At 41.8% G+C, this 17,482-nt stretch overlaps 1 protein-coding gene across 1 annotated transcript in view; it reads left to right on the forward strand.

Annotated features, from left to right (window-relative positions):
* Positions 1-16,309, forward strand: part of TSPAN7 (tetraspanin 7) — a 123,889-nt gene extending 107,580 nt beyond the window's left edge. Inside the window, exons 4-8 of the mRNA XM_063083540.1 lie at positions 1,960-2,055; positions 3,253-3,408; positions 9,140-9,223; positions 14,949-15,024; positions 15,287-16,309. Coding sequence (XP_062939610.1) covers positions 1,960-2,055; positions 3,253-3,408; positions 9,140-9,223; positions 14,949-15,017 — 405 coding nt within the window. The 3' untranslated portion in view covers positions 15,018-15,024; positions 15,287-16,309. The remainder of the gene's footprint in view (positions 1-1,959; positions 2,056-3,252; positions 3,409-9,139; positions 9,224-14,948; positions 15,025-15,286) is intronic.
* Positions 16,310-17,482: the final 1,173 nt, after the last annotated feature.

Here is a 17,482-nt window from a genome sequence, read left to right on the forward strand (position 1 = left end):
CAGTCGAACTCACATGATGACAATAGATCACATTTAGCACCATTTACTCAGAATGATATTGGAAAGGAAGCACAGCTTGCCTGCAGGGCAGCAGTGGTCTTGTTTCTTCAGCATGAGTTCTCAAAGTGGTCTGGGGCCTATTCTATGTACAGCCAGCCCCCTGCCCCAAGAGACAACCCTGGGGCAGTGAAATGAGAGGACACAGCTGGGTGTGTAGCCACCTTGGCTTAAAAACTTCCTGCACCTAGTATCTCTTTATCTCTTGTAACTCTCCTATGGACACAGCTTCCAGTATTTCAGAAAGGAATATGCTTAGTTAAGAGAGTCACCACACTTAGCCCTAAGCTTCCCACCAGGTCCTTAACCGTCATTTGCTGTCCTTCCAATTTGGAGGCATTTCTCCAATCGGGTCACTTTTACCATAAGCCAGGTTGCCTGGTAATACATCTGACACTCCACCTTCATCAGGTTTCCATGGGAACACAGTTTGAAAGTTACCTGAGTCAAAAAACATACAAACAAACTCAATTTCTCCCACTATACTCTCACGACATGTTTCTGACACCAGATGCGGGCATTTCTCCCACCAGCAAGCAAGCAAGCAATTCTGCAGCGGACACCAGGTGGGTGTCTTCTAATTCAGTTAAATTATGATACTGTATCTGGAGGTAGCGTCAGATCACACAGGTTGAGGACTCAATCTACAAGACTGCCTCCCACTTCTGATACCAATCACAAGTCCAGCTTGTTTTACCTGTGCTTCTTACCAACCAGCTATAAATCAGGGTTCCTATGACTCCCACGTTGGGTTCAGTTGATTTGCTAGAGGGACTCATGGGACTTGGGGAAAACTTTACTTATGTCTACTGGTTTGTTGTAGAGGATATTACAAAGCATACAGATATAGAGATGCATAGGGTGAGGTGTGGGGAAAGGGGCACAGAGCTTCCATGCTCTCTCTGGGCACGCCACCCTCCTCGCACCTCCATGTGTTCAGCTGTCTGGAAGCTCTCTGAACCCAGTGCTTCGGGGCTTTTTATGGAGGCTTTATTACTTAGGCATGATTGATTAAATCACTGGCCATTGGCAATCAACTTAACTTTCAGCCCCTCTTCCCTCCCTGGAGGTTAGGGGGTGCAGCTGAATGTCTCAACCCTGTAATCATGCCTCGATCTTTCCAGTGACCAGCCCCCATCTTGAAGCTATCAAGGGGCCCCAGCCACCAGTCATCTCATTACGATACAGTAGAAGACACTTATCACTTTGGAGATTCCATGGATTTTAGGAATTGTATACCAGGAAAAAGGGAGGGAGACTAAATATGTATTTCACAATATCACATTACCCCAAGGTCAAGTGCATTCACAAAGAAGGAGGAAGGGTTTGTTAACCCTTTATTAACGACAACAACAAATTCTTGTCCTTTAGCCCCCCTCCCCCCTTTTTTTTCCTTAGTAAAGGTAGGTAAGTGAAAGTTGGTTTTGCCCCAATCCCATATGGTAGAATAGGGATCCATTTTTTGGCCAAAACATCAGTCTGTCTGTCCCTCCCCCATGGCCTGTGCTTTATCATTCTTCTTCACAAGGGCAGATAAAGTTACAGAAAAAAGATGGGAACTAATCAATTCATAGAAAATAACTAGAAAACACATGCCTGAGGTTTGGCAGCTCAGCATCACAGCCCTTCCAGAAACCAGTTAGCCACTCTTGTGGGTCATTTAACAGGCCAGGCTTCCTCAGGATTGGGAGCGAGGGGAACAATTTTTATTCCTGAGATAATAAACCATTGGTGAATTTTCTGAGCTCTATTGTTTCAGAAAATGGGGCCCTCCCCTTCCCCCCAGCCTACATCTATTCAGAGACTTTCGGAAGACGTCTATCTTGGGGTAGAAGTTGATATTAATCTGAGTCCGTTTGGGCTGCAGTGGACTGAAACCACATCGTTCCTTGTCTTCCACAGATCAAGGACACCTTCCTGAGGACTTACACGGAGGCCATGCAGAATTACAATGGCAATGATGAGAGGAGCCGGGCAGTGGACCACGTTCAGCGCAGTGTAAGTTTCAGGGAGATCTCTAAGGAGATCGATAGGGAGCTGCCCGTGAGGTCTCTGCTTAGACTTGTGGGCTGGTAGTAGGTTGGGCTAGTAGCATTTGCTGTTGATTCCTCTTCTTCAACTCTTGGTTCAGTTCCATTTCCAAGAGTAGACAACCAGTACTTGTCCAAGCTGCAGTTATCCAGGTAATTAGTGTCAAGGAGGAGCCTTGCATCGATAAGGGTTGGGAAGGTGCCACGGACAGCTCATTTGCCTTCAAGATCTGAACGCCTGGAAAGGAGTTAGGCAGTGGGCATTTTACACCCTTACTTAGAGTTGGCTCCCAAAGGCTGGCTTTCTGGAATCAGTGTCTTCAGGCTGGACAGAGAGCTTGGGTGAGCTGCGTTCCCTGGCTAAGGCAGTGTTGTGGGGGTGGAGAGTAAACCTAGAAGAAACGGAGGATCTGTTAGGGATGCGAATGGCCTGGGCTGCCTGGTGCTTTGCAGAAGATATGAGGGAAATGGAAGAGAGGTTTCCTGCCCGGAGGTACTCAGTGTGGTGGTTGCTGGTGCTCAAGCCTGACTGCCCATCAGGATCACCTGGGGAGGTTTTTGACTTTGTTTTGTTTCGTTTTGTGTTTTTTTTGTCTGTCACTGTAGCACAAAAGCAGCAACAGACAATATATAAACGAATAGGCATGGCTATGTCCCAATAAAGTTTATTTACAAAAACAGGCAACTGAAGGGCTGTAGTTTACTAACACCAACTCTCTCTCTTCCTCTATGTGTCTTTTTTTAAAAAAACTATTTACTTATTAGTATAGATCTAGTGGAGACCTTTTTAAAGCCATGTTTGCCTCTGCTCCCCCATCAGCAATCCTGATTTACGTGATGCACACATCTTTAACAGTACCCGACTCACATAGGTGATTTTGACGCTGAGACAGGACAGAGAAGCACCACTTTGCTTGGTGGAGGTGGTAAGAAGGCCAACACGATATATAATCTAGGACTCACTTCCTTCTCTGACTCCAAATGACCATCGAAGTGAGTATAATTGTTAGTGGAGCTTCAGTTCATCTTTACTCAGCGAAGCTGTGCATGATGTCTTAGGAGCCTGGCCTGTGTTTCTCTTTTAAAAGTTGCACGGCAGTGACTGAGGAGACCACAATGTCTTTGATCCGTCACTCTTTGATTCTTTTCCTTTCTCTGTTAATAGCTGAGCTGCTGTGGCGTGCAGAACTACACCAACTGGAGCACCAGCCCCTACTTCCTGGAGCATGGCATCCCCCCCAGTTGCTGCATGAACGAAACTGACTGTAACTCCCAGGATCTACACAATCTGACCGTGGCTGCCACCAAAGTTAACCAGAAGGTACCTGCTTCTTCTCAGCCCTGATGGGACCAGTGGTGAATGTTTGGAAAGGCTTTTGTGTTTCTGTGAAATTATGACAAGTAGATTAGAAATGGTACTACAGCAGGAAGTCGAGAATTTTCCTTTGTGATCATGGATTGCCTGGGAGAGGCACTTGGGCCTGTTCACTCCCAAAAGAGGAAGCTGTAACTTAGATCAGCCTCTCATTCCTCTCCCACAGCAAGAATCTACCAGGCACAGTTATGAAGGCTTAGCAAATGCTTACTGTTAACCCTGATGCTTATGTCAGAGAACGTTGGCTTTCTTCTTTCTGGGTGTTTTTCTTCTGCATAATATACCGTCTAAACGTGAAATTATTCACAGCTGGGTGCCAGCTTCTGGAAGGAAGAGGGGAGTGGGGTTGACAGACAGCATCTGCTTCTTCTAGGAGGATGTCCTTTATTTTAGGGAGTTCACTGCCATAGGAAAAGAAATTAAATCACTGTCGACATTCTGACTCCTGAAGAAATTAGAGGGGGGAGGAAAAAGATGACTAAAAGAAATTTGAAAGTTAGAGTGTAGTGGAAATGAGGGAAACGAAGTTTTTGTAGTCAGAAAAAAAGGAAAATCAATTCTCTGTACTCCACCTTACAGAGAATACGATGAAGAGATGACACGACTGCATGTGAAGGCTGTCAGCACTTTTAAATGTTTAGAAAAATGCCATATATAAAATATGTATTGGTAAAACAAAAGGGAGGGGGAAAACCTCCTATTGTTTACCTGTGGTTATTCAGCCATGGGGTAAATTTTCTTTTCATTCTAAAGTAAAATTTTATTCTTCTGATGTCTTCAAAATTCTATGTGGTCTGGGCCAACTACTGAATCAAATTCATAGAGAGAAGATGGTCATTCTCTCAAGATTAGAATGTTATGAGGTGGTATCTGTATTTTGCCTATTTAATGTTGGTACTTGTAGCATAAATGCTGCAAGACCTTGTTGCCATTATGGAAGCTTATTTTGTCATTCTAGGCTTACTACTTTGTTATTGATGTAGTTCAGTAAAATTCAGTACTGACAGCTTCTTGTCTTAGCTAAGAGTCCATCTGTCCCTACTGGAATTTTCTTATGAACCCAAACTTTGCAGCCTCCTTCACTTTTTTTTTTTTTTTTTCCTGACTGGTAAGGGGATCACAACCCTCGGCACGGTGTGGTCTGCACCACGCTCAGCCAGTGAGCACGCTGGCCATCCCTATATAGGATCCGAACCCGCGGCCTTGGTGCTACCAGCACCGCACTCTCCCGAGTGAGCCACGGGGCCGGCCCCTCCTTCACTTCTTATTAGTTAATAAGGTGACTGCTGGCTTCTTTATGGACATCCCCATTGAGCACTCATTTGTATCATTATGCTGCCATTTTATGAAGTGCCAAGCATACCTGGCATGTGCTGGATGCTCCAATTTATGGAAGGCAAGACATGCTCTATGGCAGGTGAGATATTTGGCATAACAAAGCTTCAGGAGGTCATTCGTAAAAGCAGCACCCTTCAAATTTGGTGGAAGTCTTTTTTTTTTTTTTTTTTTTTTTTAAATCAAAACTTTTTCCTCTTTTGTTAAAGATGAGGATCCAGAAGTCAAGAGTACAGGTTCTGGAGTCAGACTCCAGTTTAAATTCTGGCTCATCCACTTGCTGATTGTGTGGTCTTGATCAAGTTACTTGACCTTTCTCAGTCTTGCTTCTCCCATCTGTAAAATGGGGATAATACTAGTTCTTGCCCATTAGGGTTGATATGAGGATTGAATGATATAAAGTATCTAAAGCACTGTGCCTGGCACAGACTAAGGATGTGATAAATGTTAACTATAATGATGTTAACTGTAATGTAAATGTAACGATGATGATGGTAAAGTTTGTCTTCTACTATATCATATTGCCTGTTATTAGAAATGATGCAGCAGATCCTTGTAGGGAAAATGTTTTGTTAATATCTAAAGGCAAGTTTAGAGACATATCCTATACTGCATCTATAATCCTTACAATTATTTCCAGAAAGAAAGATAAGGTAGCATTTTTTCATTTCATTGATAACCTACACATTGACCTTACTCCTTGCCTCCCTGCTACAATCCTATTTTATATTTCCCTGGGCACCTCAGGTACTTGGAAGAGGTGCTTAACTTCTCTCTCACTTCCTTTATACTCTCCAACCTGGCTCCCTCAGAGGAGAAAAAGTGAATGAAAACAGAAGTTAGTTTACTAAGTTTCATTAGACATTCTCATTTAATGCTCACATGAACCTCTGAGACAAATTGTTTCCCCTGTCTGAGTCTCAGACACCTCATTTATAGAAGGTGGGAGATTGGGATGGGGTGGAGATAGTAATAGTAGATGCCCCTAAATGTTAGCCCTGCCTCCCTACTGACTCCTTCCCCCGTGAGCCTTAACTACTGCTGCATTCTAGTTATATGCAATCCTGTGATTTAGAATAAATGGATCATCCCTGTAGATTTTTTGGTGTCTTGAACCCTGCACTCTGATAGCACAAAAAGATGATTCTTGGCTCTTACCTGGAAGCCTGGAACCTACCTTGCACAGATAACTGGGAGAGAGCAGGAGGGAGGTGTGAACACTTAAACCGAATATTTATTGTTCGGTCTGTGGGACAGGTTTATTTTGGTTTGGCTAGCAGAATGATGAAATGTCTTCAGGTCTGGTTGGCTAATAGCATTGGCTGAGCCCCTACTCCATCAGAATTCTTTGACAGTTTGTAAGAGCAAGGGAAAGAGAGAGAGTTATTCTGGTTGGCAGGTACAGAGAAGCCTACTCCTAATAGTTAAAGTCTGTCACTTGCGGATGTTTTTTTCAGTGGTGACTGTTGATTTAGACATGTTGAGAGGGTGAGCAAATTAAATGTTCTGTTTTCGGCTGTTTCCTAGGATACTTAGCAGGTCTCTGTAGATTTATCTCACATCTGACAACCAAGTTTTCATAGGAAATTGAGAGAGATTGTTGTGGGTAGATAAGATCATGGTTTAGAGGAGACCTTAAGGTTGAATGCATACATGGCCTGTGGCTATAGTATCAAAGCAGTTCTTGCAGCGGATCTATGGTGAGACCTGGAAAATGGGCTTTTAGGTTTACATGATGAATGATAGAGAAAAATCCAGAGATGGAAAGCATTTATTTCACCATTTGTCTTGTATAAGGGTACTTCAGAAAGCTGACTGAAAGATCCGTTATTATTTTTTCATGAACTTTGGGAGGAAACCCTCATATTGTTTAAATAACAAAAAAGATAAATCACTTTCATCTTCCCATTTCAAGTAATCCTATAACAGATATGATTCATTAATTTGCTTTTATTTGGAGTAAAAAATAGTGAGGGAACTTTTTTAATAGAAGAGTGCTTCTCAAGCTTTAATGGGCATGTGAAGCATCTGGAGATATTGTTAAAATTCATTAAAAATTCATATTAAAAATGAATAACCCAGGGATTTGGCAGATTCTGCTCCAGGAGGTCTGGCGGGGGAGGAGCCTTTAATTCGACAGTTCTAACAGGCTCCCAGGTGACGTGATGCTGCTCATTTAAGAACCACACACTGAGGAGCAAGATTTAAAGAGAACTATTTTGCCACAGTTTTTTTTCTCTCTCTCTCTTTTTTTTTTTTTCGTGGTTTTTCTTGCTGGCTGGAGTGGCCTTGTCAACAATAATGTGACTGACTCTAAAATCTCCTAAAATGGAGTAGAAAAATATTCAGCTTAGGTGTGGAAGTGAAACTCACAGAAAAGAAATCTATGCTAAACTGTTTTCGCAGAGTAAGAAAACAGCCCACCTTGCTTCTTTCTGAGTTGAATGGTTAGGTGGATTTGCGTTTCCATATCTTGAGCTGACCTAATACCGGTGCTGGTCTGTACCTCATTCCTCCCCCAGATCATTACTGTGAGAAGTTACAGTAATGATGGACAGCACAGCATGACAAAACAGGCTTAGCTACTACCATTTGGGAAAGTGTTAGAATATCCACTTCTCTTCCCGCTTTGTCTTCTTCCTAACCCAAACTCTTCTCCCTTGTACTACCTTTTGAAAAATAGTGTGATATATAGTTTCACTAATAAAAAGTGAAATTAGCAAGCTTCTACTATAGAGAATCAAATTTCAGAACTCCCCATAAGCAATAATATATTTCCTTTCCCACCCCACTCTGCCTTTCAAATTTGCATCAGATCACCAAGGAGTATAATTTTTCAATTGCGTTGAAAACAGGTGGCAAAGCACTGCTCGTAAGGTAATGCACATTTTTCTCTGCAAACAGACTGTGAATATAAAAAATATCACTTAGAAGATACAGCATTGGCAGAATTTTCACTAGCTATGAGAATTGTTAAATTTTTAATATAATAATGAGAAACATGGTTAGGTTTTTTTGGTTGTTGTTCTTCAGATGTTATGACAACTTAGTGTGCCTTTCTTGATAAACAAGAACCATCTTAACCCTGTTTATAAAATTAATGTCCTTACTTTTCACAGATTTTATACATTCAAGTTGAAGCCGTTTTTCAGAAAACTGGAAAAAGACTATGCCTTTCTAGCCAAATAAGTCAGTTCAAGACTCTAGGTGGATTTGGCCAGTTCCAAATAAATATACTCACTCACTCTCACACACACACACACACACGCACACACGCACGCACGCACGCACGCACGCACGCACGCACGTGCGCGCTCCCTCACTTCTGTTTGACCTAAAAGTCAGGAATTTAACAGGAAGAGTCATTTTCTGCCTTTACATTATGGGTGATCCACAAAATTTAGTGTTTTGTTCCTGGATTATGTCGACAAAATGTAATCCAGAATAACAGCAACAAAAAAACTTGTTCAGCAACATTGTTAAACTCCAACCACACCATTCATTTTACAGAATGGAAATTAATCAGTTTTAAACTAACATTGAAGTTGGTGATAATTGTTGGTTTAAATCACAACATTTAAAGATTTTATATGTTCAAGAGAAATTCGCTTTATTTTATAGATAAAACTATTGCCATCCAGAAAGGGGAAGTGACTTGTTCAAGGCCACATAGTAAATTTTTGGAGGAGATGACTCTAGAACATAAGTTTTTTCCTATTAAAGAAATCTTAAGTCTCCTTAGGAAGAATCCTAAAACTCCATAAAGTTGGCAGGTATCCAAACACCTCCCTCTAGCCAGATGATTTCATTTTGTTTATCCAAGATTTTATCATTCATTGTTAAAATGCTAGTAACTATGTTTATAATGCTGAGGTTTCCTGTTCAAGAATGTGGGATGCCTTTTCATCTGCTCACATTGACCTCTGTAACTCTGTGGTGTTTATTTCATAGATTTTACAGATTATTTGCTAAATTTAATCCTACTGCTGAAGTATTTGTGGATGAAATTCTACTTCTGGGATTTGTTTTAAAATAATCCAAGCAAGGGATGGGAATTGGAGAGATTGAGATAAAACAAAATTGGTTATATGTTGGGATGTGAGGGGGATGGGCACATGGATGGGGGTTCATTGCAGTACTTTTTTCTGTACTTTTTTTGTATGTTTGAAATTTTTGTTAATTTTGTTTTAATGTTTGAAAAAAATGCTAGTGAATTCCTAGAGAGTTGCAATCGTATTTGCTAAATTAAAGTTGGAGTATGTGTAAGAGTGTTGCAAATGCAGGTAGTTGGACCTGGCCTGGGTAAAACGTGTCTCTGAGGACGGTGTGTCTCTGTTTCCAGGGTTGTTATGATCTGGTGACCAGTTTCATGGAGACCAACATGGGAATCATCGCTGGAGTGGCATTTGGAATTGCATTCTCCCAGGTAGCTCACATAAGGCCTAGTCTGGCCTTTCCCCTGCATTCTGCTCTAGTTTGCCTCCCTGGCTCCAGATTCTCAGCCTGCCTTCCCTATGCCTTGGGGAAAGTTGATAGATGGGGTCAGAGCTCCTTACTTGTTAGTCCTCAGGTCATCTGTTTATTGATTTTCCTTTTTCAACTTAAATGAAGTTTTGTCATCAAGGGAATATCGGTTACAGTTCAACTAATGACTAGCTCCAGAAAAACAACTTGTTTCTTCTGTAGGTCAAATGGAGGTTAACTGAACAACATGCTGGCTTAATTGGAGCATAAACAACTCAAAACATCAAATGGTTGATCTAGATTTGAGGAAGGCTTGTTTCCTGGTTGACCTGTCCCCTCTTTGTTCTTAGTTCCTGTGGATTATGCATGAAATTTTTCCCTTTAAAGAAAGCCTAAATTTAGCAAACTTCATCTTGTGATCATTATTTTAATCTCCAGGTTTGACTATTTTGTTTCTTAAGAGGAAACCAAATTTTTGTGTATTAAATTTTATATCCCTTCATCTCCACTTACCTTCTAAAAAATAATAGAATTATGCAAATTGAGTAAGCTACACATACTCAAGGATGGAACAAGATTAAGCTTAATCTAAAATTTAGCCCACCTCCCCCAGGCAGGGTACTGTCCCACAGGCTTCTGATCTCCCAGCCAAATGATATAACCTTGCTTTAATATTGCTATGGGTAGAAGGATTGACATGTATACTTAGCAACTAAATAAAAACTTTGTTTATGTTTAACTTAAATTTTTTTCAGACCAACAAAACAGATTGATTTTTTAAACAAAGCTCAATTAATGTTGTCTCAGTAATATTTCCACAGCTCTAATCTTTATATAGGCTATCTCATACTGTCTGTACCTCTGTCACTCCTACTTAGCAATCCAAATACACTTTAATGTTAATCAAGTCTGTTCCTAAAACTTTTTTTATTGAAATATGGAATGTATAGTAAAGTACATAAATTATAAGCTTACAGCTTAATAAATTATCACAAAATGAATATACCTGTGCAACCCTCACTTAGATCAAGGAATAGAACCTTAGCCTGATAGTTTGTTTTTGCAAGTAGGCAACTGAGCCTTAGAAAGGTAGAAATCTTTTCTTCCTAGCAGTTACAAAAACCATTGTGATATTTCATCTCACTAGATTGTGTGGACTCAGCCAACATGAGTGTGTTTCTTATTATGATTTCAAAATTCTTTTTTACCATGCTTTGTTTTTGTGTAGCCTATGGAGTGATTTAAACCTCAACATGCCAATACACAGACAAACCAGAGTGGGGTTACAAACAATGCCGAGGAACTCCAGACACTGTTCAAAAGCACTTGCTGCCCTGAACTTTCTTCTGGTTGCTGTAGTGTTTCAATAACACTCAGTAACATTGTCTTCTGTTATGACTGGGGAACATTTTAGAAGATCCGCGAACTCATGAATGAGGCAAATGTGCAGGATACACTTGACATACAGTTTCTTTAACACATGTATGTGTAGCATTGGGTTGTTAACATGGAAAGGGCAGACTTATGTTTGCTATTTGAGGAGGACTGTCCACTTGGAGGAAAAAATATTGCTGACATCTTCCCTAATGGCTATTCTAGAACCATAAAGGGACATGATGCCAATACTGTATGTGAGGAGAAGAGAAACTCAAAGAACCTGGAATCTCATGTATGAAACATCTTATCATCCAAGAATATTCCCATGTGGCCATGAGTGTGTGTGTGATGGGGAGGTGGATCCTATTTTCATGAGTGAGATGAATCAGGTCAAATGGATCCTTCTCCAAGTCATGAAGAACCTGATTAATACCTCTCTTCTGCTTCTCTCCCACACATTCCTATGAAGGAATTTATGCTTAGACAAATGGTTATCTGGCCTGATGAGCATTAATCTCTCTGTGCTACCTTAAAGAAATTCCTCCCTTGGGGATTATTGAATATGCTCTGTGGCCTTCTGGGACAGTGCGCGAGAGGAGCTTTGGCCCCAAGAAAGCCCAAAACAGAAACTCTCTGTTGTGAGTTTAGGTCTCATCAAGGTACCACATAGTTGTTGGGATGAGAAAACAAAACACAATACCTAGTGGCATCAAACATCCATTACCACTCACCCATGTGGCCAGACAGGCAGGTCCAGCCAGGTAGAGACTTCAGATCTGCTGTTCTCAGCTTAGGGTAGGGAGAGGAATGGCCAGAGCTGGCTTTTACCAGCCAGATGCACTAAGAACTGCAACTGTTTACGGTGCCAGCAGCCTCAGGGTTCCTGGAAGCTGAAGTCGGCTTCCAGATGCCAATAGATCCAGGGCCTCCCTGGGACAATGGCGACTACCTATCAGATGCCTGTTCAGGAAGAATCAGCCTATCGATCCTGGTCAGTGACCCAGAAGCAAAGCTTTTAGCTACATGTGTTCAGAAATTGTAAAGCCAGTGTCATAGTAAAACTTAGCAAATGTTGGCTGATATCGATGAATCAATTGCGTTGGCCTATGCCTTGACCTTTGTATAATAAAGTGGGCTCTACTGATCAGAAGGTACGGAGAGGCCAAAGAGGGTAGGAGAGAACAGAGCTTTCTTCTTCTCCCTTTCCTTCACCTGCCCTCCACCTCCTCCTTGCCCTTTTCCTGGCCTGCTCTTAGGACCTCCATGCTATCATATGTTGGAAGAAACTGGCCTTGCACGTCTATCGTCTCAGAGATTAAAGGTGGTATAAAGTACAAGGAACCCTAAGCTGAGTCTAGCCTTTTAATAGACTGGGTAAAAACTTTGTCCCGTTAGCTAACTTAGCTAATTTAAAGCCTTTGAGTTCTGTTTTTTGCACAGCAGGGTTTTGTCAATCATTTAATACTTCTCTCCACAAACTTCCATTGTGTTTGCCCTCTCAAGGGAAAGCCCATTTGTCTAGATTTGTTGGGCAGGTTCTGCTGCCCTATAAATTTATACCAGGAGGTTGAATGTGTTTTGGTAGGTACCGCTTCCCTGCACCTTTGGCAACTTCTGTTTCACTCAAGAGGGCCTGGGGAGAGAGAGCGAGTGAACATGCACGCATGCATGTGCACACATTACCCCCACCCCCAAAATGGCATGGAAGAGCCATGGAGTGTCTGGGCCTGGACACTTGTATTCAATTTGTGACACTGCTGCCCGCCTTGATTTGGCCGTATGTGTGCGTGCACATGGTGGGGTAGAGTGTACTCTAGGCATATGTATTTAGTACTTCTGTATCCGAGGTAAACAGACCCAGGGCTTTGCTAGACTTGGAAAGTGTTAGGATAGATTAATATTCCATATCATGGAATGTCCTAGTCCTGAGTGGAAACAGTAGAGCTGTTTTCTAGAAGGGTAGGGTCGAGTGGCTTGCTTGAGGTTGGGCAGCCACTGGAGATCCAGAATTACAATTCCGACCACCTTACCTGGTCTGCTGTATTATATGTTAAGGCCAAAGATCGCGCTTGTTCCTGCCTCAGATAGCACCTAAAGGGAATTCATTTTATGCTTTTATAATGAAAGGATTTGAGTCTGTGGAAATAGAAGGAAGAAGGTACTCATCAAAAAAATACAGATCCTACTTCTTCCCATCCATACACTGACCTTCACCCCTGCATGGCCTCTGCTAGGGCTGCTGGGATGATTCATTATGTTCCAATAGTTCTTTCTTGGACCCTTGAGGAGACCTGTTTATAATTTCCATGTAGAGGGCAGGGCAAAGCTGGGGCTAATCTTACATAGGGGAAGATGGTAAAACCCTATGCTCTGTGTAGTTTGATTCTTTACCCTCCCCGAAACCTGTTTTCTTATCTGGAAAATTGGGATTGTAATATTGCACAGAGTTGTAAAAAAAGACTGAATAATTTGTTATGCCTTAATGTGTTATGTACCTCTGATACTTGTTTGTTTTTTGGCTGGAATCTGATTTTTTTACAGTATCAAGTGAGTTCTGGTGTTTGTTGGTCCCAGAAAATGGAAGTTCTAATAAAAGGGGACAAGCTATAAGGTTCAAAGTCCTTGCACTCAATGGGAGATTTTAGTTTCTCATTTGGCAGAATATGGAGGTTGCAGCCTTGGTACCTTGGGCCACTTGGTGATAAGTGCATGATACTGTGCATTTTGTGGCACAAAATGATGTTAACCAAAGCCTTGGTAGGAGAGACAGGGTGAGTCCAATAAGGTGATGATTTTTCCTCACCTGACAGAGGTTAAAGTTTGCGTATTATGTAGCATAATTTCAATTTTAAAAAGGAAGATAACAATTGGGGACTGGAACCTTCATGTGTGGGTTAAGAGCAAGCCGAAGGGAGTTCAAGTGTTTCCCTAACCAACCAGTGGGATCTGGTGTGGTTGCAGGTGCTTCACCTGTAAGATAAGGGTGACTAGGTGAACTGGATGAGTGGTTCCCTCCCCTGGAAGGCTTGGTTTCTGCATTCCACCCTCCACAGTGTCTGGCTCAGCAGGTCTGGGATGGGGCCTGAGAATGTACATTTCTTTTTTTTTTTTTTTGTCGTTTTCGTGACCGGTACTCAGCCAGTGAGTGCACCAGTCATTCCCAATGTACATTTCTAATAAGGTCGCAGGTGATGCTGATGCTGTTGGTCCTGGGGCTACACCTGGAGTGATACTGCACCAGATTATCTCTAAAGGTCGTTCCTACCTCTGATCTAATAAAACATGCCCAGTTGCTTAAGGAGCAAAGACTGCATTCACCAAGAGAAAGCTGCATCTAGACTCAAATGCACAACTGGCCTCCTATCCAACAAATGCTGATCCTCCAGATTCATGAATGAGAATTTTGGTTTCTAATGAGCAGAACAAGATGTGCTTAAGGGTATCTTGGTAGTGTCCCAACCATTTTTATAAGATTCACCTGTGCCACAGGTTAGGTCAAGGTACAAAGGCAGGTGGAGGACTGGGGTCTCCAGAGACGGTGGAGGTACTCTGTTACTGGTTCTGAGGCCCCTAAAAAACTAGGGGTGGGCCCTGGGCGTAGATAGGCATACTTAGGCTTAAGATATCTAAATGGTTGAGAGACAAAGAGAATTTAAAGCCCCACTTTCCCCTTCCCCGCCTACCTTTCACATACCACAACTTTCTTATCTCACTGACAAATGTAGCTGGTCAAGAATAGTTTCTCTAGTCTTATTTCAAGGAAAGAACTAGCATTCTGTCAGTCTGGTGCAGTTAGGGTTTCATACTATGTGGAGAAATCTCCCAAGTGCATGTGCTTATGGCTTTGAATTAAATTTTGGCCTTTTAATTAGTATCTAATTCTGTTACTTAATTCTTCATTACTCTCATAACATGAACAATGTCTAATACTACTGAAGTGTCAAAAGTTGTTCATCAGTGGCCAGAGTGAGCAATAGCTGGAACCTTATGGCCACTGTGAGAACCTCCAATTGGCCCTGTACCACCACTTAGACTCCCTACAGCTTAGATCCCACAACTGAAATCACTTTTGATCTTTTTCTCTAGTGCCCTTTCCCCATTCACATACAGAAGCCCTTGGTTGTTAAAAATTATATCTAGGGATATATATATCAAAACATCACATTGTACTCCACAAATATTGCAATTATTATTAATCAATTAAAAATGGAATTTTAAATTTAAAAAAATTACATCTAGGGGTCAAAGGAGGGTGTAGTTCAGTGACTTGAGATTTTCGTTTTTCTTTTTCTTTCTCTTTCTGGCAATAGTTGATTGGCATGCTGCTGGCCTGCTGTCTGTCCCGCTTCATCACGGCCAATCAGTATGAGATGGTGTAAGGAGAAGGTAAGTGGCAGTGGGGAGTGGTTCATTTTGGGGATTCCCCCTTGGGACCCATACTGCCCTGTAAGTGGGCGGGAGTGCTGCCTGGTCACTTAACTACCTGATCTTGGTGACACTTGCCCATGTGCAGATATCTCATTTCCGTGGTGCTGGGGAGGAGGTGGGATCTGTGTTACTGTGAAAAATGTGGCAATTCAGCTTGTTGCCTTTTCTTCAAATCCTTATTAATTAACGTGAGTCACTTGCGTTTTAATTTCTCCCCTAGTCTTTCAAGAGCAACGGAATAAGAGACCTGTTTTAAAAAGGAACTACAGCAATCTTTGAAAGACTTCCAGAGAATGTTAGAGCACAGTACATAATACACCTTCCCTGCTCTCCCTGTTCCTTACCCCTTCCCCTGTTCCTCATCCCTCCCCCATGTGCAACTGAATGACACTCCCTCCCAATCTCTGCTCCACCTTTCAGCCGCATTATGTGTAGTGTCAATTTTGTGAAGTCCTGTTGTGCCACAGAGTGTAGCCAGGTCCCCCTGCAGCTAGTCCTAATGAATCCCACCCCGAGGCCCCACGCGTGCCAGCTCCTCCGTGTGTACTCAGTCCTACTGCATCTCATCATAGGTGACTGGTTATCACACCATAACTGGCCTCTCTGGGCCCTGCATGTAGTGTGGGAGGCTTCCTGTGATCTCCTCACTGTGGTCGATAAATGCCACACACCTTTATGTAGATAAGCAGACAGTAGTTATCTGTTCTTTTGACTTAATCTCTTTTGGTTTGGTTTTCCCTTTATTGAGGCTTTTTCCTACCTTCTTCAGGCTGCCTAAATCATGTAAAGAGACAAATTGGTAATTGTGATGAGGAGGAAAAAACATGTGTCATGAATGAAGAAAATTATTGTTGAGCTTTAGGTGGCCTCCTTGCTCATAACTGTTATGTACCTGGGTATGTGTAGGCAGTTTAGTGCACCTTTGCTTCTGAGTTGAAACCTGTATAATCCTGTTACAAGCTATGTTGTTGCTTCCCGTGAAGGCAATGATTTTACTTCTGTTTTTTCCCCATTTAATTGCTATTGTGGTATTTTACTTCTTCCTGTATTTGTTTCTTGAATTGACATTACAGACATTGAGGACCTCATCAGATCAATCTAAAAATGAGTGTGAAGGGGGAGCAAAAGTCAAAATATTTTTAAAAGATCTTAAAAATAATGCCTCTGTCTAGCATGCCAACAAGAATGCATTGATATTGTGAACATTTGTGATATGTGTATTAATAAATAGAGCAATTACAAATGGCTGTGTTCTGGTTCAGTTCTTTGGTTATTACAAAAGTTTTTAAACACATGTTGCTATTCCATCTTGCTCCCCAGGGGATTGGAGACAGACCACCTCACATACTGACACACCTCTTCACACATACTTCCACCCCACCAAAATAGCACTGGGCAGTGAAAAAGCTGAAGGGTTAGATTTTTTTTATTATGGACATTCAGAAACATGAATCATTTATCATGAAGAGGATATATTGTTGGCTGCATAAATAGAACTTTCATATTATTTCGGGCCTCTGAAATCCATGAAATGAATACAGAGATTTCAGCAAAGTTTTTTAAAATCTGGATTTCATAAAAAAGGAAATGACCATTGATTCTTTCCTTTATTCTTTTTCTTTTTTTTTTTTTTGCTTACGAAGTTGACATGTTCAACCTTTATTATATAAAGTGCCATTGGGCCCATCCCATCAGATGAACTCAGCTGTAAGCAAGGCTGGGTGTTAGAGGAAGGGCCCCTCGACAGTGTGAACTCCATAAGTCCATGGTCCTCTCTTGAGGACACACCCTTGGGATCAAGCCTTATGCTTGGGCACACTCAGCCATTGGCTAGACAGTACCCAGCTCCAGCTGGGCTCCCCATGGGCAATCCTAAGTAGATAGTGTAAGGGGCTGGGGTCCATGGAGGACCAGCTTCCCCAGCTTGGGGATGCTCCCCTTCCTCTCCCACCACATTCTGATGTTTCATCTGCAGCCCAGCTGATGTCCAGGCAGTTACTTCCCAAGCCTGCAGACCCCTGGTAGCAAGGTCTTCTCATCCTCCTGAAAACACTTGAGTCGGTGGTGGTCTCAACAGAATCTTGTACTCGCTCATCTTTCTGTTCTGGATGATTTCCTTTCCCTGGCCCTTACCCAAGCCCCCAGAGCTCTGACAATGACCCTGTTTCCTTTATTATTTCTAAGGAGTCTATTCTTCCCTTCACTCTTTCTTGTCTGGATTGGATCAAATGAATGCAATCTAGAGAAGAGATTCAGTTGTCCCAGTGTCCCAATTTATAATAAAGTATAGAATGCTTACACTCGATTTAAAGAGCATTTTAGCAATAGGTGCTGTATAATACATTATCTGTGATCAATTTTTTCCTTGATGAGTCATCCAAAAAAAAATTAAAAACCCTAGTAAAAGCAGAAATTG

This window comes from Cynocephalus volans, chromosome X (assembly GCF_027409185.1).
Source record: "Cynocephalus volans isolate mCynVol1 chromosome X, mCynVol1.pri, whole genome shotgun sequence".
Taxonomy (NCBI): Eukaryota; Metazoa; Chordata; class Mammalia; order Dermoptera; family Cynocephalidae; genus Cynocephalus; species Cynocephalus volans.